We start from the raw sequence: 22,238 nt of genomic DNA on the forward strand, positions 1-22,238 counted from the left end.
ACCCCCATCTGCACTGTCCAGTAAAGCAGTGTAACCCTGTGTGCGTGTTTCAGATGTTTTAAGGTGTAATTGAGTCCCAGAAAGCATGCTTTCTGAAGTCCATGTGTTAATAATTAAAGCACTTTGTCTGGAAATCAGGATCAGGGAAGTGTTCTGTTTTGTCTCTAAAAGTAAAAGCGAGGCAAATGGAAAGGTCCCCCCTAAGATTTGCTTTTGACCTATATATTTCTGGGGGTATCGCGGCAAACTGGCTCCACTGGAGAGAAAATACACAAATACCGACATCAAATATTCATCCCGCTTTGTCCTCCAGCTGGTGGGAGCTTTTCACTTAAAGTGTGTATGAAAAATAAGGAAGGGTTAGAAGAGGGGAGGCTCAGTGAAGTCATTTGTCTCCCCATCACAGTTCCTCTGAGGCAGCACTTTGAGGCGAGTGAGCACAACAGAAAGACGACTTTAGGACAACCATGTCTCCAATATGGACACTATTTATAGCCTTGAGAGAAAGCTCTCTGTGCCATATCACTCGAGCTGCAGAGCAAACCTGAGCATTCTCTCTCCCTCTCCGATTATACAGCACACGCACACAAGTTACGTAAGCCACATTACTCGCACCTTTGAACACAACACACAGCTCCTGACGCTCTGAGGATGGAGATGGGGAGGGGAGACAGAGGTGCTGAAAATGAGACCATATTTGAAATGCAAATTGCTCATTGTGTGCAGGCTCAGAGAAAATCCACGAGCCACGTTTCATGCAAAACACAGTCTCAGTTCACAAATATAATCCAGATATGCCAAAAATGTTTTTATTGAAATGACAAGTGGCTGCCTCTGGAGACACTGGGACAATCAGATGGCAAAATGTTAGAACATTAAACAGGCATCCATTCAGTTCCAATCATTATCATGTTATAAGGATGATTTAAAAGAAGAGTTAATGCATTAGATATTCAGCTCGATGGACGACTCTCAGTCAGCAGGCAACACAGCCAGACATAAGGAATGGCACTTCATTGAGCCAAGAGCCCTCTACTGGCAGAATAAACCAGTACAGGACACCATGACAGAAGATGTAAACAAAATATTCAAAACCAAACAAAGTAAATTTTAAATTTTCTGCAACAACACATGTATGGTAATGGTTGCACAGTGAAATCTCTGCACTTAGCAGCCCAGGCAAAAGGCACAACATGATCTGTCTCTATGCTTTGGCTTTTCAATGTTGAGAGAAAGGCAACTCTGTCTGAAAATGCTGAGCAATGATTGGAAAGTTTTACATTTCAGGAGCTGAACATTAGAGTTTTGTAGAGCTGATATAAATAAACATATATAGCAAAAAAATAACCTTCATTGACTCTAAAGCAGAAGTAAAACTCTTGTTAGTTAGCACGGACACGTCCTTTGCGGATCTTAATTTCTTACATTAAAACAATAAGCTGGATTTATGTGTCACTAGTTAAAGAATCACCAGATGATCCTTTGAGATTTTATCTTTGCTCAAACTAGTTTAACAGTCTCACATAGGTTTTTTTTTATAACTTTGCATACATGGAATGATTGGCAATGCAGCAAACTTTATCCCAATAGTGCTGAAATGATATATTGTGTAAAATATACTTCCTATATGAGCCACTTGCCTGCATCTTTTACACTGTTTTTTCTTATAGTATTAAACTCTCTGTATCCAGTTTGTGATCATTTAAAGTATTGTAGTTACTACTACTATATAACATTGTTAGCACAATAATAAACCTTCATTTTTGTTGATTGAGTTTGACATTTTCTTGTTCTCACTTTCTGTTTTAGGCCTCTGCCTCTCATCAAATAAAGATGAATCTATCTACTGTGGTTTTATAACTCTTCATATTAATATATAATTACTTTTGACAATCAGTGGCATCTATGTCATTGCAGAGAATACAAACCTAATGTTGAGTTACCATTGTTACAGGAAAGCTAATGTTAAATGCATGCATCAGAGGTGATATTAAGTCCTATAACATTGTTACAGTGTGGACATACATATACTGTCCACAGGAGGGTTTAGCTTCTTTTCCTTTTAGTCGTTACCACCGCACAGCTTCAGTAGAAGCTTCTTGTAATCTCCAGAGGTATCACCCTGAGAAACACAGAAATATGCATCACGTAAAGATGGCTGAGAAATATCAGAAAATGTGTTTGTCATAGTAACGCGGTAGGCTGGACTTACTGAGATATGATTGTAGAGGGATTTTCCATAGGTCTTCACGTATTCCTTTCTGATGTCCAACATGTCAACCTCAGAGCGGGAGACCATGATCCGAATGAGGGTTCTGTCCTTGGTCCCTGCACCCTGTAAATGCATCACAATATGACACTTCACTGACTGCAGCAGTGAAATCTTCTCCTCTGTCCCAATACGATCACATCAAAGCAGGAAACTATCTTGTTTCATGATTAAGGAGTAAAATGAGAATAAATAAAAAAACAGAAGTACCTGCATGGCCTTGTGGAGCCTCTCTGCAAAGTATGCAGGGGTGTTCTTGATGCATTTCACTAGAAAACAGCAGCAGATATTGAATGTTAAGTCACTGAAAATAAATGAGTCTGATCTGCGAGATCAGACCAACGCTCCACAAAGACAAGATGGAGAGAACAAGTCAAAAAGCTGATTGTTTAAAGCTGAAATTATGGACCAAAAAAAGAGAAGTAACTGTATTGTATGTTTTATAATATATGACCATCGAAGGTGAAGACTGCAAACATTTCAGTCAGCCGCTTCTTCACAGTCCATCATTTTCTTTAGATCAATCACCTTTCAAGATTTAAAAAAGGTGGGTCAAAGCCTGAAAGGTATTTTAGTCCTTCCAGGAAAGCGTCGGAAAACAACCTCTTGACAGATGACTTCAATGTATACTTAAAGCCTGAAAACGTTTTTGGGAAGGCTCATCACTTCAGTTGAGGTTTGAAGAAATGAAGACAAAAAGCTCAAGCTTACCCACAGCCACCATGCCATCCTCCACATTGCCAGACATTTCCCTGCAGATACTTTTCTCAAGGTCTCTCCCACACATGTGCTGGTACTCCTGGAAAACTATTTAAGACGAGAGACACATGCAAGACAGTTAAAATCATAATATTTGAAAACATGAATCAAAAGGTCAGTGTGTGCAGCGGCTATGACACTGGTAAATACAGAAGCAGAATGTATATTAGGAGCTTAGTGGAAGCAAAGTGATGTTACAATAACACACCTGCTCTAAGGTGAGGCTTGCTGCGAGCACACAGGATGGCATTAAACTGAGACTCATCCGTTCCCACTTTGTTCTCTCCAGCAGCATAAAGTTTCTGAAACACACATACACACACACATTAAAAGAGAAACATGATAAGGCTTGCTAATTACATACAAGAATGTTACAACACTGAGTCACCTACAAACCAGTACCTGAGCATCCTGTTTAGCCAGAGAGATGTCAACAGTCTCCCTTTCGTCACGGTTTCCCTAGATGGAGTAAGACAAAGACGTATAGACTGAAAACACGTTATCATACCTGAATGCTTTGGCTCTAGTCATTTAAAAGCAGAGCCTACCTGACTCAGAGAGACCAGGAGCCTGCGGAAGTGACCAGAGGTGTCGCTGTTGATGGCGTCCTCCAGGCTCTTCCCGAACTCTAGAAGGACATTTTCAGTAAAATTCACTCATTTGCATCATATTTACATTTTTTGGCACCTGAATGTGAGAACTCAAATTACTAGATTACTATGAAACATTCAAACATTAAGATCAAATTCAAACATTATTCTCCCACGCTTTTTATTATTTTAATAAACATATGAATCAAAAGTACACATGTCAACATCAGAACTCACCAGCTTTGTAGATAGTGGTGATTTGACGAATCTCTGCATTGGAGCGTGATGACAGAATCTCAATCAGACAAGCTTCATCAGTTCCTGCGCCCTAAAAAAAAATATAGAAAGACATGCTCAGAAACAAACACAAATCAAAAAGTAAAAATGGACTTTGAATCTTGGTCTGACATCCAATCTTACAAAAGGGATTTTTGTTATTATTATTTTCCTACTGCACAATGAGTCACACACTGTGGTTCTAACTACAAAACCACAAATGAAGCATCTGCTGAGACAACAACTGAGGCTTCCAACCTTTATAGCCTCTCTGAGTTCATATGCGTCAAAGTGCGAGGGACTCATCATCATGGCAACAACCAGGTTCTCAAAGTTTCCAGTGAGCTCAGACTTCAGATCGTGGATTAAATCCTGAGAGGGGAAAAATACAAAAAATAGACATGAGAGCAAGGTCATATGGGGGGCAGAAAAAGAAAAAACAAAAGAAAGTCAAATCTAAATAAATAGTAAAACGTACTTTTCCATAGGTAGTTTTATAGCCAGGCACCATTGGAACTCTCTGCTTGTTGGTGCGACTTCCCAGAAGTTCAATAATGGCATTTTCATCAGTGCCTATCCAAGATCATTTTTCATAATTAATGTAAAAAAAGGAAATTGGACAATAAAGTTCTTATTCATTTTTAATGATAATGCATTGGATGAACTTACCAAAACCCTTCATGGCCTTTCGAAGAACTTCAACGTCCCTCAGAGGATCAGCCCCTGGATAGTCCTTAATAGATCCCCTGTAGCCTTTCTGTAAATTTAAAATAAACATGAGATATAAAATATTAGAAGATAAAATAGCTGCATGTTTTAGCAGCATATGCATTGGAACATAGTTTAAGAGAGATCCTAAAATGAAGATGCATCGTACAGGAATGGCAGGAGCCTGAGGATTTGATGGAACTCCACTTCCATATCCAGGCATTGAGGGGTTTGTGGCTGGGGCCCCAGGGTAATTTGGCATGGGTTGGCCTGGGGCTGGGCCTCCTGGGTATCCCTGCTGAGCTCCTCCTGGCTGCAAACAAAGGACAGCTGTAAGTGCTAAGAATGTGGCGACAAACGTCATGTAGAACAAATACGGTTTAGTAAGGCTGGTGAAGATAAGGTGATTTAAGCAAACAAGAGCTTTAGCTTAAGTCAGCCCATATGCTCTTAGTGACATTGTTCTGCAGACGTAAGGAGTGATATAAGAAGTTATGTACCGCGCCATAACCGCCTGATGTTTGACCCCAGCCTCCACCTGCAAAGAAAACATTGACAGAACAATCAAAATGCCATTCATTTGTTATACATGATGTTTTTATGTAAGTTTTTGGTGGAGTTGCCTGTAAATCGCCAGGATTCCAATAACAATGTGCAACCTCACCTGCTGGAGGCATGGAAGGATAGCCTCCTGCTCCAGGCTGTGGGTATCCTCCGGCCTGAGGAGGGAAGCCTCCTGCAGGGGCAGGGTAGCCGCCTGCCTGGGCAGGGTAGCCCCCTGCTGCTTGGGGGTAACCTCCCGCTGCGGGTGGGTAACCGCCAGCTTGGGAAGGGTATCCGCCAGCTTGAGGTGGGTATCCGCCTGCCTGCGGGGGGTAGCCTCCTGCTGCCGGAGGGTAGCCACCTGCTGCTGGTGGGTATCCCCCTGCAGCAGGAGGGTAGCCTCCTGCTGCGGGTGGATATGCTCCTGGTTGAGGTGGGTAGCCCCCTGCCTGTGGTGGGTATCCACCTGACTGAGGAGGGTATCCTGGGTAACTCATTTTTCAGAACCTGGAGGTGACATGAAGTTATTGCTCATTACTGATGATACCTGGGGAAATTCAAGTCTACATGTATTTTGTGGGACACCTTGTCACTTAAAACGCTCCTGCACCTGGGGATTGCTTTTCAGATTCTCAGATGGAAATTGCTAATAGAGATTCATTCAAACTGCAAAAATACTCCGACTGTTGTTGTCTCACATTGAGGTTTCCCTTCATTTGCCTAGCTTGTCTATCACCATAGCTGGTCAGATGTGAAGCAAACAAGAATGTGCAAGGTTCTTGATTCAATTCACATATCCTGCTAACATTTCTGTAATTTTGTGACAGTCTTTGTTCATAAACACCTATAACACTGGAAACTCGGTCGTCCACTATCAGCAACAATATAAGTTGCAGTTCAACAAATATCTGTTGTTAGTATGGTATTTTCAGTTCTCTAAAAATAATGCAAACAGGTGCCCAGCCCCTCACCCAGTGCCAATCTGGTGCCTCAAGTTAACTCAACAGCATAAAAAACATTCCCTCCTCCCAGACATAAACAATATGACATTTTTCAATTCCATTACGATGTCAGAAACTCACAACTGCCTCCTGCCAAGGTCTTTAACATGTGATGATGATGTCATATGAATCTGCTTTGTTTTTTAGTTTTGAAAGTGAACTCAGCTGACATCAAGAGTTCCTTCCCTCTTCTTTGAACAAACAGAGAGAACGCCGCTTGTTGCAATATCCCCAAATCTTTTCAGTTACACATCAGTTACACATCAACACAACACTCAAAAAAAACACTGTGAAGATCCTTCTGATAAGAACCCACTCATGTGAGGAGTTGTTTTTAGAATTACACAGCTGAATGGTGCCACCTACACATTACAGCTGCAGGGCAGAATTTAACAATATGTTTGCCATGTAACAGGAGCTGCACAGGTGAACCAGGGCAGACATGCACACAGTTTTCACTCACAATAAAACACAAGTAAACTTCACAGACAGCTCCCTGCTTGGCTGCATTATTACGACTTTATCATAGATTAGCAGTCAATCAGGCTGCAGAAACTCTGACTTCATAGATGCACCATTGTGTTAATCTTTCTGGGTCAAAGGTGACTTCCTGGTGGACGACACTCTCCTGCTGCTTTCCAGCTTCTCCTTTGGACCCTTGTAAGTACTAGTGAGGCGTTTACGGGTTATCAGAAACACCACAATTTACATCCCACCTCATATTTACAACCCGAAGATGTGATGGCTGCGAGAACAAAAAGTCCAGATTAGGTTAATCATTGAAAAAAGAAAATTAATACAATATAGCGACGTCGCTGTGTGTTTTATAACTGTAGAAACGATTAAAATGCGCAGTGGACTTTTTAAAACGATCCTCAGAGGTGTTGATTTCTAACCCAGACAACACAACACAACAGCCTGCTAGTGTAGCCTTCTGTTGTTGTTTCACACTGTATAAAACACCACGAGCATGTGCATTTACACCTCTAGTTTTGACTTTTACAATTCTGAAATTAGCACCCGAACGCGTCAGCGATTAACATCAGAGCATCGCAGGCCTGAAAACGTTCAATTAGCCAACTAGCTAATAAGCTAATATTAAACAAAACTGCCTTATTAACATGTCTACGATAACAAGGAGAGTTTAAATCACGCGTGTACCATCGCGTTGAATGTGTCGCCACACCTCGACATCTCGTCAAATGTCCAGGAGCTTCAGTGACCCTGCCTTCCGTTAACATTGCACAATACTTCCCGACGAAGTTTAGCATGTAGCATCAACACGTAGCACGAGGAACGAGGGTGTGTTGGACAAATGGAGATTAAACCATGAGTGTTGAGAACTCGTCTTTAAAATGGAGGAAGTCCTGCTCTCGTTATAGTTGACGTACCGTTAAAAAAAAAAAAAAAAAAAAAAAGCCCGACGGCGGCTGAGTCAGTTTAACCGGACGATGCTAACTTCGTGTTCGGTGAAAACACATCGATCGGCTGCGTGGTCGAGTTTAACGCTGAGAAGGATTAATGTTTTGAATAGTGAAGGTGTGAGAAGAAGGTTAAGTCGACTTACTGTGCGGACAGGGAGTTGATCAGAGGAAGGGACGATGCAGGCTGGAGGTGGGTGGGTCCTCAGCTGGTTTCCGCTCTGCTCGGTTGTTGTCCAGGAGCGAGAGACTGCTGCTGAGGCTCACTGTCCTCACAGACACTGGAAAATATGTCTCCGGGTCATGTCTTTAGTTTACATGGTAACCGGAGGGGGTTTGTTTTACTCACTATACACATGTCCCCACCCTGGACACTCCCTAAAACACACATGTTAACTCACACACGTGTGTACTTAACTCCCTAAAACACACATGTTCACAAAGAAAGACTTAAAGGTCAAGGACAAGGCTCTTTATATTTAAATACTTTATATTTACATCGAGGGGACCCTCTCCATGGAGGCCGCCATGTTTTTTTACATTAGTCCAGACTGGACAAACTAAACACCTTTTGAGTTTTTATGACAGTTAAAGGCTACCACAGGTTCTTTTTCATGTTTGGAAGAGGAGGGTGAGTTGTTCTGCTGCAACATGCAATTTCAACACTAGATATCACTAAATTCTACACACTGTACCTCTTTTTTTATGTCATGTTTTTGTTTCTTATCTCTGTTACGCAGACTTGGGCCTCTCAAAATGTGCTATATAAATTCAGTTATTATTATTATAATTATTACAGCATAACAATGTAGAAACACTTAATTCAAGTAAATGTCGTTCATTCATCCTGTACTTTTTGGTGCTCGGGACCAAGAAGTACAAAGTTACATTTTACACACTAAATCAATTATTTGCAAGTTTTTCCTCACAATATTACTAATTTTCAGGTGGATAGACAGTTATCTTAGCTGTGTTAAATTGTTTAAAGTCACCATGGTGTATGTAAATAAGTAGGAAAATATATTTACGTAAGTATCAAAAGTTAATGTCACAGAAAAATGACCCCTGTGTCTGGTTTGTTAATATTTCATCAGATTGTTTATAATGATGCACCATAAAGTAGAATTTTGTAGCTGGTTAAATTTGCCCTCACCTCTAAATAAATTGGGTAGAATAGAAGAATATATTTTATTCTGCTTCACTTATTTCTCACCCTTCTCAAACTTTCCTCTTATCTTTGCTCTTTTTTTTTTTACAATATGGAATAATCCATATAAATAAATTTAATAATCCTGAACCCAAAGCGTGAGAATACTATCTTCAGTTTCAGTTTACTCCACTAGATGGCAGCAGGCTATTTGTGGTCAAGACATGTATTGCAGACTGTATAGAATCTGAAGGCCCTGAAGTGAGATCAGTTTAAACTGAGTGAGTAAGCACTAAGTGGTTTGTTGTTGGTTTAACCGAGCCCCATGAAGTGTATCTCAAAATGCTTTTATTTTACTTTACGCTGCAGTGATGAATGCTGAGTCAAAAACTTCTTACTTTGCTTGAAAACAACAATTAAACAAACAAAACACGACTTATCGTACGTCAGTTTTTCGTAATATGATATACACATTCATTATTGTAACAGCAGACTTGGGTCTTTAACAATTACGTTCATGTAACATTATGCATTATTACTGTTTTCAAAAACAAAGTCGATACAAACTGGAGTCAACATAAAGAAAAACTGGACTTCTGAGGTTTAATGAGGAATTTAAACTTTTATGTTTGTATCTATTTTTAAGCACATTTCCAAAAACGAATGGGGCTCATTCCAAACTAAACCACACAAGAGCACTGACCTATAAATCATTTGAACCGGTTTCTCCTTCATTATAACTCCTGCTTTTAGTTTTCCATGTTCCTGAACACTTAGAAAAGTTGAGCAGAGCGATGCTCGCTGATTGGACCTCCTATCCGCTGTGACGCAACCCACAGTCCTGCTGCTCCAAGCTCCAAACCGCTGCTCAGCCCTTTTTTGCGCTCAATGCTTCCACTGCGCCCTCCCCGAGACGCTGCCGTCCTGTGACCGGGGTCCTCCAGGGCTCCCCCAGGTGAACACGAGGTCCACACACACCCAGCCGGAGCAGGGGGATGACTGAGAGAAGTTGGATGATCCAGAAAACCCGGCGGTTCTGACGGTGCTTTCTCTCCAAGAGGCGCAGCGGCCCCCCTCCATCCAACGACAGCATGATGTCCGCTATAGAGACTGGTGCCACCGTGTACCAACCTGCACAGCTGCTCAACTGGGTCTACATGTCCCTGCAGGACTCGCAGAGCAGCACGTTCGATGCCTTCAAAGCCGAGTCGAACTCTTCTGTCCAGGACATGAACAACTCCAAGCGCAGCGCAGCGGACCTGAGCTCCAACTATCTCAACAACTTCTTCCATCTGAGGAGTGAGGTACAGCTGGTGTGATGTGACTAACTCCTTGCATGGCCACTGTGACAGTTTCCAACACAAGTGCCCCGTTGAAACTTGCATCCTCTGCTGCATATCATAAATCTCTCCCCTAGTGTGTCCATGAAAATCATCCCCTCACATTTCACTCTGGGTTATTTTTGTAGGCCATACAGTAAACCTCACCTGCATGCCTTCATTGGGTCACACTGTGGCGAGTGGGTAGCATATGAATATGTGTTTTGTACCCTGGTATAGTGCCTGAGTGTGTTCAGACTGTTTTCTGGTGTCAGTGTGCAGCTGCTGGAGGAATGGCAGGTTGAGGAAAGAAAAAAAAAAACTCTCACAGGGTTTGTGAGGGTTCACCCTGGCTGGCCTCTGCTGGTTAGAGATGTGTGCAGCCTTGACTCAGTGGAGCTTGGTGTTGCTTGATTCAACACTGACCCGTTTAAGAAAAGTAAAAAAAATTATAATTAGTGTTTTTCTGTTTACATGTTGGACCTAAACATACACTTTCACGTTTAAACTGGAAGAATTCAAACATCGTGGAGAAGTCAAGGCCCAAAAGCCTCCTGATGAAACCACATTTGAATTCACTAGATCCAGATTTAAATTTAAATTTTTAACACTCACTCACTCCTGGCCATACAGCATCCTTCCACCAAGTTTCCTGTAGTTTTTTGCATAATCCTGCTAATAAACAACCTCCTTGGCAGACAGAACGATGTACTGTAACTGCACACATGCCACAGCGACACAGGCAGTGGGTTGATATGTCATACAGAACATGTACTCTGGATTGTTCATGTGCATCTGTGCACAATTCTCTGTCTGTGATGCCTTCAGAGTAAACAGCCAGTGTCTGCATGCTGTTCTTCATGTTTGCCCTGCGGTGCCATAGCACCCGTCTCCTCCAGAGACACAATGATTCTGATTGTGTTGTGCAAATATAGGACCGGTCGGAATAATACACGACAAAGACATTTTGTTCCGGCGAGGAAACGGACACCATTGGCTTGCAGAGTAAATGCGGTAAAGGCAGCGCATCTGCAGAAATGAAATAAAGTCGGCTTCTGTCAGAGAGACAAACAGGAGAATCCATCAGGGTGATGGACTGACATGCTGGCTGAAGTGCTCTTTCATCGTCGAGTCACAACAATGTTCCTCTGTGTCCTTGTTTGAAATGAGGGATACTTTTGTGTGCAGCGCTACAAAGATTAGTCCATTAATCCATTAATAGATTAATGGAAAATTAATCAATCACAATTCTTAACATATTTGAATTAATTATCTCCAAGTGAGAATATGCAGTTTTTTGGTTTGTATCATTGTAAACAGGGTATCTCTGGGTTTAAGATTGTTGGTTGGACAAAACAACCTATTTTAGGACATAGCTTTGGTCTCTGGGAAATCGTGATTGGCATTAAAGGTCTCTTAAACGTTTTTAGGCTACATAAAGAGTTAAGAGATTCATCAACAGGTTAATAGAATGAATGAACAATACCTCAGTTCCACCAAGGCCCAACTGTCCCAATATGAAATTTTATTGGAATTCACTAGATCCAGATTTTTATTTGGATCTGCACAAAAGTGCAGACACTCAAACACATTAGTCCCCTAAACATGCCTGATGAAAATGTTGAGAGCTCTAAAATGTTGAGAGCTCTAAAAAGCTCTAAAAAATCCCTGGATCTGCCCCTTTATCCAGATCAACTCTAAAATTAAATGGATTCTTCCTTGGCCCATGTCGATCTTTTCACCAAGTTTTGCAGAAAACTGTTGCGATTGTTTTTGCGTGATCATGTTCACAAACATACAAACCAACTAAAAAACAGGGCAGGGGTGAAAACTCCTTGGTGGAGGTAATGAGATTAATAGTCAGGAGCAGCCTTGACTTAGTGTGTCATTGCATCTACTATTTTTTGTATATTTCAATCTCACATCCACATGTTTCCATTGCCACAGATTTATCACCTTGCTCCATGTTTTTCACCAACAGGCCGTGAACAACAACTTCTACAAGAGCTCCTCGCCCTACGGGTCCCTCAACAATATCGTGGACGGCCTGAGCTCTCTTGCGGACCATTTCTCAGACCTCTCCCTGTCCCCCGAGACGCGCAAACACAGCAAGCGGCCGCCGCCCAACTACCTGTGCCACCTTTGCTTCAACAAAGGACACTACATCAAAGACTGCCCTCAGGTGAGCCCGTCAGGGATGCTGCACCTCAGTCAGGTGCACGTCCACAAAGGAAACAGCTGTGCCGTGTTTGAGCCATTTGAGTCCCCTGTCAAAACATGTTTTGGACATCAATTTATGAAGTGCTGTCTGAAAAAAAGAATTCATGGCATATTTGATCTGATTTGATCTAAATCTTAGTTCAAATCCACCTGCTTCATCACAGTTTTAATCATATTCACAGCTTTTTTTGTTTAAAGATAATACAACCCAAGTTAGAGTAGATTCCTCAGCACGTATTTGAGTTAGATGTACAACTGCAGGTTGGTAATGAGCAGCAGATGCCCGATTGGATCTCAGAGCTGGTCTTAATGAAAGATGATAGGTTTTTCTGTGGAACGTGGCACGACCTCTACTCCAAACACGAAAGAAGAATTACAACTGGCTCATGTGCAGCTGCGGTTCCCCATTGATCATGTTCAGAGGGAAATGCCTGACATTTGTTAGGTGTAATGGAAATAATCAAATGACTAATTGACAGGGTGTGTCCGAGAAGGTAGCAAAAAGTAAAAAGTCAAAACAGCCGTTAAACTTTTACTGGTCGATTATATAAAGACGCAGTTAAAGAGTCATCACTTAATTTTGTCAGAGAGAAAGAAGATTGTGTGAAAGCTGCAACATGATCATAAAACAAAGATACATCTACAGCAATCTATCACTTTCTACAAGAACGTTTTGATTTAAACTTAAATTGGTGCAAGAGATTAAATAGTGGCTACAAGATTTTAAACATTTCATTTTTTTGGTATGTGATGGCATCCTGCTGTGTGTGAGCTCAAAGCCATAGTTGCACATTTTGGGAGTTACATTTATTTTTTTGCCGAAAGTGAAGCTGTTTTCAGACATGAGCTGGTTCTAGAAAATTGGGTCTGGACATTTTCTGGAGTTTGTCTTTCACATATGAAGAACGCAGGAGATCTAGCAAGTCAGACGCGTTCACGACAACAGGAACATTTCTGGAAAATACAGCAAATAGAGCCTTATCACCTAAAGTTGTCGTCTGCCCAAGTGGCTGGAATAAGCAGCTAATTAGCGTAGCTTAGCAGAAAACTGGAAAACAGCGAGCTTGGCTCTGTCCTGTACAAACTCACTGTAAAACATTTAAATAGTTGGGTTTACACTTTTGTACATATTCAACAAACTGCTGGCTCCAGCAAAACTACATCTTAACTGTGCAGACGTTAGACCGTTATCTTCTCATCTAACTCGCATATAGAAATAAAATAACCGTGTTTCCCAAAAATACTTCTTCTCTGAAAGCTCACCTCCATCTCTGCCCACACAGAGGAGATTGGTGCAGCTCAGCCATGAAAAAAATTAGTGGAGCAAAGTGAGGAATGTAGAGAAAATCAACTGCAGTGACTTTATAGCTCTCAACATTTTCACTTAACTGCAAAAGGCAGAGATGTCAGTTGAAAGATATACGTCTCTGTCTGAATGAGACGTTTTCCACCACTGATCAACACATTGACATTTAGCATCCTTTAAACACCAATCTTAGATGCACGTTAATGTAGTAAAGAGATGCATTAATCGAAGCAATGCAAATGGCTTGTTTCAGATCTTTTGATATAAAACATATTAGCAGCATTGACTTCCTGGTTGCATGTTTCCATAGCTGAAGGGAGTTGTATGGTCAGGAATCAAAGAATGTCACTGCTCAGTAAGATGAGAGAAGAAGTGCACAGGATGTGGGTGTGTGGGGCCTTTAAGAGCCTCTCTCTGGGTGGAATGGGGCCCATGTCAACTCTAAAAGTCTGCTTCTTTGATAAAGAAACACATGGCTCCTCAAGCCAAATCCTTAGGTGATGAAAAACAGTGAAAAAAGGGAAGTGTCAGACCATGAATTTTTGGTTGTGGCCCTGCTCGCTGGTATGAGCTATACTATCCATGCTGTGCTTGGCATGTCAGCGGTAAGGATCCCATTGACAGCATAGCGTAGGGTTGGGTTACTTGCTTCACCGGGAGTTTAAGACGTCGAAGGATTACTCCGAGATATTTACAATTCTCTGGAGTGACCACGCCCCTTATAGTGTTCAAAAATCTGGAAACCATTTCTGCTGGCTGGCGTTCTGCTGCTCTGCCTCAGAAAGGATGATGTCAGATTTTATCATGTGTTGCTAATATTTGACGAGGCTATGATTACGGAGCCGTTGTCATGACAAAAGGTCTCTTGAGCCGTGCCCGAGCTGAACTGCATTTTGTTCTTGTTTGATGGAATCTGATGTATTTTTAGCTCCAGATAACTGAAATTAACACCTTCGGTACACTGTTGATGTCTTACTGTTGGGTTGCAGACAAACAACTTGTGATTAAATCAGTGTGTTAAGATGAAAATACTCCTCTGTGCCACGTTGATGGAAAAAACTGCAAATTTCAGCCAATTAAGCAGCTGAACCAGGTCACTGTAAAGAGAATACACAAGTGACAGTGTGCTGACAGTAAATGGGTGTATGGTGGGAAGGGCCTGGGCTATATAAGGAGAGCATTGTTTCTCCAGAGGCCCTGTGGAACCAAAGGTCAAGAAGTCAGGCTGTATTGTTCGCTCAGCTCTGCTTGGCTTGGCTGCAGTCAACTCCATCTCCCTCCATCCGTCTGTCCGTATTCGAAGAAGCGGCGATTATACGAACACTCTAAAGGGCCAGTGAGCGGCTGCCCAGAGATGTCCAAATCAAAACCGTGGTTCTGGAAACAGTGGGTAGCACAGGAAAAGGGTTTTACCGGTATGTCTTTACAGTTGCAGTTGAATCATGTTTGAGTCGAGGGACAAGGTCTGCTTTGATAATTAGTCAGCACAGTGGAACGTTTGATAGTTGCAACACTTTCAGAGGGAATTCTTTTATTGTATTTGAACTATGAGGGATGAAACAGATGTTTTTAGTTGCTTGAGTTCTATAGTATTTAATATCAGTGTTCATTGTCTTTAACTGAATTACGTTGCCTCTAACATTTTAGAATTTTACCAGGACGTAGTCTGACACAACTCTGTTTTTTTCCACACCTCTTTATTGAATGTCCAAAGTTACGAATCTGACGAGGGCCCAATGAGGTTAATATGCGTAAAAAAACATGACCCACCCGAACCCAAATATATTTCAAACGTTTTGTCCAAAACCAGGCCGACTCTTTGGATATGTGTTATCAGTGTTGGTTTAGGACCAGACACTACACTTCTGTCCAGGTGCAGTGATACGACTCACAGTCGAATGTGTAACTGGTGAATCTCAGGCAGAGCTGTCCGATTACCTCTGCTTTGGTCCTTGTGTTTTCACTGCTGATAAATGTCTTATCCCTCCTCAGTTTACTGTCTGTTGGTTTTGGCCGGATCGTCTGCTGAGGGGGACGAGCAAGATAGAGGAAACCCTGGAATCTGGGGGTAGATTAAGTTGAGGAGGGGGTGGTATGAAGTGTCATCAGGACTTCCTAAAACAGAGACTCAGGAGTAAGAATTGAAGTAACTGGTTGCGGTCAGATCAGGCATCACTACTATCGGTTTAAGGATAAGGAAAGGTTCAGTATGCAGTTTAACAAGGAAAACAGACTTCACTCCCCCCAGAGTCTGTAATCTAAAGCTAACCATTCTCACCGCATTCTTCTGGCATCGTTCATCCATTCATCTGACTCCCACACTCACCTGCTCATTTGCTCCCCTTTACCCATTCACCTCTGTCTTCTGCCTCATTATCTACGCTGTTTATGTCTGTAGCCCGTCATAGTGCTTTTGTCGTCCTGCCTGTATCCTCTTCTTATTTTTGCGCTTGCTTCATCTTCAAATCATATAAACCTAGCCATCTAAAATCTATGCAAACACGTGCTCCTCAGAAAATTACATTTCTGCAGTTTTGAAGTCGTTGTTTTTTTGATTATTTATACACCACATGAAGGCACCATTTGTTACGACCTGCTCATGAAGTTTGTAAAAGTTGAGGCACATTAACAGATGCTGTGGATTGTTGTCATGGCGACTGTAAATCGATGTTGGACTGCTACTTTAAAACGTGAGGTTCTTCTCGGTGAGATTATTCCTACAGTGTAACACTGACTATAACTGCAGCCATTACTGCCCATTAGATATGAGATTAAATTTACCTCCAGCTTGTGACTGAACTCCTGGGAGCCTGGATCTGGCTCAGTTGTGGGTCTCTGCCACCCCCCCCCCCCCCTTCCTCTGTCATTCCCTCATTGTGAAATGTAAAGCCAGTTTACAGCTGCATATGTCATCAACTTGACCACAGCCAACTGGAGCTCAGTGTGTTGGTAAATTTGACCCCTATGAAAGCAGCACTCTGTGTGAAATAGTTGGTGAAAGGCTATAATGTCCATGAATTTGTTTGGTATAATTCTGCTGTGTTTAATGGTCCTACATGCTCTGAACAATGGGGCTTGATGGAATGGTAAAAAAACCAGAGAGTCACGTAGGAAAACAGAAAACCAATCATCTGCTCTTTGGCCTGCAGTTGTTTATACCTAATCACATTTATTTTTTTGAGGACGGGGAAGTTAATCCATTCTGTATGTCAGATGAGCCAGCTTTGCAGAAAGGCTGTGTGGAAGGATTACAGCCTCATGCCGCTGGAGGAATCATTTGATATCTGCATGTTTCTATAAGTGGAACATTTGCCCCTGATAAATCCTGGGAAAAAAAGGAAGCACCATTGTGTAAAACAGGACATAGGTTTGCTGCCACTGGTCAGGGAGCGTCTTGTATCTTGTTTCCTTGAATCACAGCTCTGGGGTTTGTGCTTATCAGTGTGGTGAAGTCTGTAGAGAAGCTTTGCGCACTTTTAAACGTGTTTAAATGTAGAGGAATGTTGAGTTCAGCATGAATGACACAGTAAGAGCAGCTCGGTATAGTTGTACACATCAGCCTCATACACAGTGAGTATGAGAATCATATTGATTTCATATTGTATTTAAAAAAATCTTCACATAATAACAAAGCAGCTATAAACTCAAATATTTAAAGAGAGGAAATGTCTATATGTATGAACACCAGGGTGTCAGTTAAAGATAATTACTTATTCATGGCCAATTACTCATTAAAAGTGTTCCCAAATATGTTCAGGTACACCAGATATTTTCTTCATTACAAAGCACGTTTAAGAGATTATAATATATTATTTTTATTACTATTATTATTGACACCATAGTCTTCTTTGAACACTTTAAGAATCAGCAGATTTGGACAAAACTATTATTTTTTATGGTGTCACCTGAAAATGTGTTATTTTAATATCTCATTAATTTAACAATGATATGAAACAGAGAAAAGCTGTAAACGCTCTCATTTGAGACGACGGAACAAGCAGCATGCTTGCATGATAAATTCCTGTAACTAGTTAAAGTAATTATTTCACCTGTCTCTGGATATAATTATGTTTTTTTGTAATAATTCCTAAAATACGTCCAACCATCTACTCATTTCATCTGTTTATGGAAAATGAAAAGTCATGGTCCACTTGTTGCTTCAAACCCTGCTGGGATAATTGATTTCACAAGATAATGCAAAGTATCACTTAAGTCTTTAAGACTTAGGAGACCTGTTGCAGTGAGTCCTGGCATTAATGTGTTGTTTTGCTCTGGTAACAGCTGGGCTTCTCCCCGATACTCTGGGCGTCTGATACAAATTAAACCCAGTGAAAGGGATGAGAGCGCCGTGGGTTTGTTAGTGTGGAGTAATTGACCACATGGTATCCAACAGGCCTGGTGTTCCTGCGTTCTTCAGGATGTCTCATGGGGGTATGGACGTGGGGAGAGAGTGAATGAGGGGGAGGGAAAGGAGAAGGAGGGGGGGAGAGAAATCCATTGTTTATCCTGATGGATTCCAGATGATGGCAGAAGGAGGCAGCCAACCTTCTGGGCCTCTCTCACCCGGCTGCAAGGATCTGCCTTATCTGCTGCAGCCCCGAAATCTGGCTTTACATCGCTCCATGTACTCTGGCTCTGATTTGAGTTGCACAACTTAAAGTATATGGCTTTTGGTTAGTCTGTGTTGTAATGCACAGAATAAATGAAGGGGTAAAAAACTGTTTGTCTTTAAAGCAAAACCACGTCTCACACATGGTTTTAGGCTGCAGAGATCTTCAATCAAACCAAAATCTGTTTTGGGAGAAAACGGGCCAAAAATGAAAAAGTCAGAAAACAAACTACAACCATACGGAAGCGTGTTGCATTCAATTGAGAGGGAAAAAAATTAGCTGTTTCTCTGAATTAACAAGATTAAGTCTTGTTTTCATGAGAAAAAGAAATTAACAGAACAGCCTGTACCTCTAAATCCAAAGAGAAGCTCTGAGTCTACTTTGAGAGCATAAAAGCAAACATGTCACTGCTGCGTGTTTGATTCAGTCTTATTTGAGAGAGACAGTTAATTGTGTTTTTAAGTAATATAGATGGTTTTGTTATTGGTTGATCAGCTTGGGCAGCATTGTGACATTGAGAAAAAGGGTTAGGGTTAGTAAAAGTAAAACAGTGAAAAACATTCTGAGACTCGTGACTTGTGCCATACATGCTGGAGGATCGATGACAGATTTGTACATGTTTCTGCCTTTGCTCAAACTTTCCTGCTGTCCACTCATAGTCAGGTCAAAAGTGTGATTGTCATTGGTCGGTTCTCTGTGTCACTTCTTTGATGGGACCAGTGGAAACACCGGAGTGCGCCGTGCCCTCTGCTGCCCTGTGGGCTCCAGACTTTAGGTACAGTTTGTTTTGCTTGCTCTGCACAGTGAAAGCTGTTTCCTCCCTCAGGAAGATGAGGCTCTGTCCACTCTCCCTGTAGGCGCTGTTATCAAAAGTGACCTCCCACAGTGCCTCATGGTGGCTGAGTGATGCAAACACAGCGGTCTGTACAGTTGAGGGACTTGGCTGTTGTTGTTTTTGACAGATGTAGTCCTGGAAATGAATAAAATGATCTGCTGGAGGTTTTGAACCTGACATGTGTTTCTGCTGCGAAATCAAAACAAGATTTGATGAACTCCTTCGGTGGCGTGGACTCCGTCTTAATTTTAACTTGCCCTACTTTCTCAGCCGAGGCGCTTTTAATTCAAACCAGTCTTGTCGAGACGATTTCTTTGTGATGGGTTTTGGATTTTGTCACATGTTATACAAGTGCAGAGTTCATCTGGGTTTTATTTCCTCCGAGCTAAGATCTTTGTGTCCTGGTTGGTGGGTTGGGAGCAGCTGGGAGGGATGACTGAGAGCCTGAGGTATTTGTCCTATAGCGGGGAGGCCTCTCCCTTTGGTCCCCACACAGGCCGGGGCCTCCTTTATGGTCCCTTGGGAACACAGCTGGAGGGAGTGAGTTCATTTTTAATGGGAAAGCTGAGACTCCTTCTTTTCTGGCCAACAAATAAATTACACACAAAAATTACAATATAATGCAACTTTCTTGGAATAAGTATTAAAAGTATTAAAACGTTGTATTTGCTTCAATCGTGGAAAGAGTCTCTGTAGTTCTTACAGCATAATTTACTATGTAGTTTAGATACGTCTTATCTTTCTCTTCCAGAGGTGCCATCACCTCTCCCTGGTTCATCCGGAGGTGCTCTGAGCCACCTCCATAATCACACTCGTATTTGACAGAACCAATAAATATTCATTTCATACTCAATATTCATTTCAAACTCAACTCTCTTGACCACCAGTAAAGCTGCTGCTTTTCGCTTCTCGTTCTAATCACGCAGAGCTTTGAATTGGCTGTTGACCAGAGAAACCGTTAATCAAAGGTGTTGAGAGGCAAAAACCAAAAGGTTTGCAAAGCTGCTGCGGTTCACACATTTGGAAACGTGTCATTTTTACACTTTTAAAGTAATGAAGTGAGCTGAAAGCAGGTTGTGCACGATGTTGACGCTTTAGAATTTATTTCCTGCTATGACTCTGTGTTCAGGCTCGACCCAAAGGTGAAGGCCGTACGCCGTATCAGGGAAAGAAGAGGTGTTTCGGAGAATACAAATGCCCTAAATGCAAGAGGAAGTGGATGAGCGGGAACTCCTGGGCCAACATGGGGCAAGAATGCATCAAGTGCCACATCAACGTTTACCCTCATAAACAGGTAACAGCAAATCCAAGCGACAGAAGGTATCAGCAGACTAGGAGGGCTGCTCTGGGGCCCCTCAGCTGTGAAGAGGCCCCAAGATCAAGTCTTTACCGTAGATGACAAATATCAGATCCTGCAAAATTGTCATACATTTCATCTAAAATAATTCTTCTCCGAACATGGTCACCATGGTCGTCCTTAACTTTGGATGTAAAAAACGTCCTTGTACAAAACATTCTAACATAATTAAATTAATAATCACATGAATTTAAGAGTGGTAGAAATTGGAATTTAGAGAATAGGGAAATTAAAAAAAAGAAATAAATATAGATTTAAAAAAAAAAAAATGAATTAAATGAAACATGTTTTGCATTTTTGTGTAATTGTGGAATGCAAATTTCTCCCTGAGTCATTAACACTGGTACCAGTCCCAAACATAAGGCTGAGAACAAAACGTAATTATTTTTGTTCGTTTTTTCCAGCGACCTCTGGAGAAACCGGACGGGCTGGACGTGTCGGACCAGAACAAAGAGCATCCACAACACCTGTGTGAAAAATGCAAAGTCCTTGGCTACTACTGCCGCCGTGTGCAATAACACGGTTATTGACTTCCCTCATTTTACCACAAAGGGACAAATATACTTTAATAACTAAAAACACAAGGTAATAAACTTTATTGTACTTCATCTCTAACGGTTTATTCTCTGACACTGTGACTCTCCGTGTTAGAGGCTCGTCGCAGTGGAAACTTTCTGGAGTATCTCTCAGTGGAGACGAGTACTTTGCATTTGCTGGGTGCTTGTGAGTAACTCAGTTATCATTATGTGAATATTCATTTGAAGTCGTAACTATGAAGCGAGAATCTTACCAACTGTGAATTAAAGAACTTTAGCTCAGCGTCTCACTTTCTTCGCGTTGGAACTAAAGTCACGAGTGACTTTGACTCTTTTCTACATGTTTGTATATTCCAGAAATAACTTAAAATTATGTTTTCTGTATAAAATATGCAACAAGTCTTTACTAAGAAGGATATGCAGTATTAATGTGTATCTGTATTATCAGTACGGGAGGGTACAAATTTTTTGGAGATATTTTTAAGCGATTAGTTTTGTCGCTTATTACACTTAATGAAGGAATATATTAGCCAACTAACATTTATTCTTTATATACTATGTGAATACAGTTAAAACCCCTTTTAGGTCGTTTTATTTCAAAGTTGTAAACAAATGCAATAATTTAGAAACAATTTATTTCCTGACAAATATATATTTTGGCACCCAGTGCTAACAGAGACTCGGCAAAGTGCTTTTTTTATAGGTTGTAATGTCTCATATGTAACATGAGACAAAAAGAGGATTAAAAACCTGAATGTACCAAAGATCATGAAGGATTCAGCGGAGGGTTTCGGGGCATGTTGCTTCAGAGGGTTTTTGTATTTCAAATTAACCATAATTAAATGGAAAAGAAACATCAGCTGATAATAACTGATCTGGATGTGACACGCCATTTAATGTGCCTTGATGGGAGTAACCCATGAGATGGATCTCTTCAAATGTTTTTGTATTAAAATGAATTTAAACATGTTACATCGTGTTCCTGTTTTCTTACTGTTCTGCTAATTGATCGGTTTTGTCTCTTCTGACGATGAAAGATCAGAAGATCTGTTTTTAAATCCTCCATGTTGGAGTTTGGGAGCCGAGAGAGAACGTCAGTGTGAATAACACCATCAACAAGTCCTGATGTAACATGTTATCGGTCCACGACATATAATTTTACAGATATATGTAAAGAACGTACAGAACACTTCACTGTGCAGTAGCAATTAGATCGGACGTCTCAGACCTTCAGCAGAATCAAACCTAGAGGAATAAGATCATGGGTCGACTGAAGCTGATGAGAAAAGCAGGAGAGGAAAATAAAAAAACTCTAAACACTGATCTCATTCCGCAGCTGCT

General features: G+C 41.3%; 2 protein-coding genes across 4 annotated transcripts; one reads left to right on the top strand and one right to left on the bottom strand.

Moving 5' to 3' along the window:
* Window positions 1-787: 787 nt before the first annotated feature.
* On the bottom strand, window positions 788-8,037 carry LOC109626993 (annexin A4-like). 3 transcript variants are annotated; one of them, XM_020083291.2, is made up of 15 exons: window positions 7,714-8,037; window positions 5,267-5,652; window positions 5,103-5,140; window positions 4,772-4,915; window positions 4,564-4,651; window positions 4,373-4,467; window positions 4,153-4,266; window positions 3,856-3,946; window positions 3,577-3,656; window positions 3,431-3,487; window positions 3,237-3,330; window positions 2,981-3,076; window positions 2,480-2,538; window positions 2,213-2,335; window positions 788-2,122 (listed from the first exon to the last, which is right to left on the bottom strand). In XM_020083291.2, the coding sequence occupies exons 2-15, from the start codon at window positions 5,640-5,642 to the stop codon at window positions 2,063-2,065; spliced, it is 1,515 nt and encodes a 504-aa protein (XP_019938850.1). In that variant the 5' UTR covers window positions 5,643-5,652; window positions 7,714-8,037; the 3' UTR covers window positions 788-2,062. The 3 variants fall into 3 exon arrangements, with proteins under 3 accessions (XP_019938850.1, XP_069373936.1, XP_069373935.1); XM_069517835.1 differs by having other exon boundaries at window positions 7,538-7,734; XM_069517834.1 differs by lacking the exon at window positions 7,714-8,037 and adding an exon at window positions 7,308-7,568.
* LOC109627092 (zinc finger CCHC domain-containing protein 24-like) lies at window positions 6,741-21,869 on the top strand. Its single transcript, XM_020083484.2, has 5 exons — window positions 6,741-6,806; window positions 9,468-10,018; window positions 12,015-12,215; window positions 20,134-20,298; window positions 20,766-21,869. Exons 2-5 carry the CDS (start codon window positions 9,806-9,808, stop codon window positions 20,877-20,879), a joined length of 693 nt encoding a protein of 230 aa, XP_019939043.1. The 5' UTR covers window positions 6,741-6,806; window positions 9,468-9,805; the 3' UTR covers window positions 20,880-21,869.
* The last annotated feature ends 369 nt before the right edge of the window (window positions 21,870-22,238 follow it).

This window comes from Paralichthys olivaceus, chromosome 21, assembly GCF_024713975.1.
Source record: "Paralichthys olivaceus isolate ysfri-2021 chromosome 21, ASM2471397v2, whole genome shotgun sequence".
NCBI lineage: Eukaryota > Metazoa > Chordata > Actinopteri > Pleuronectiformes > Paralichthyidae > Paralichthys > Paralichthys olivaceus.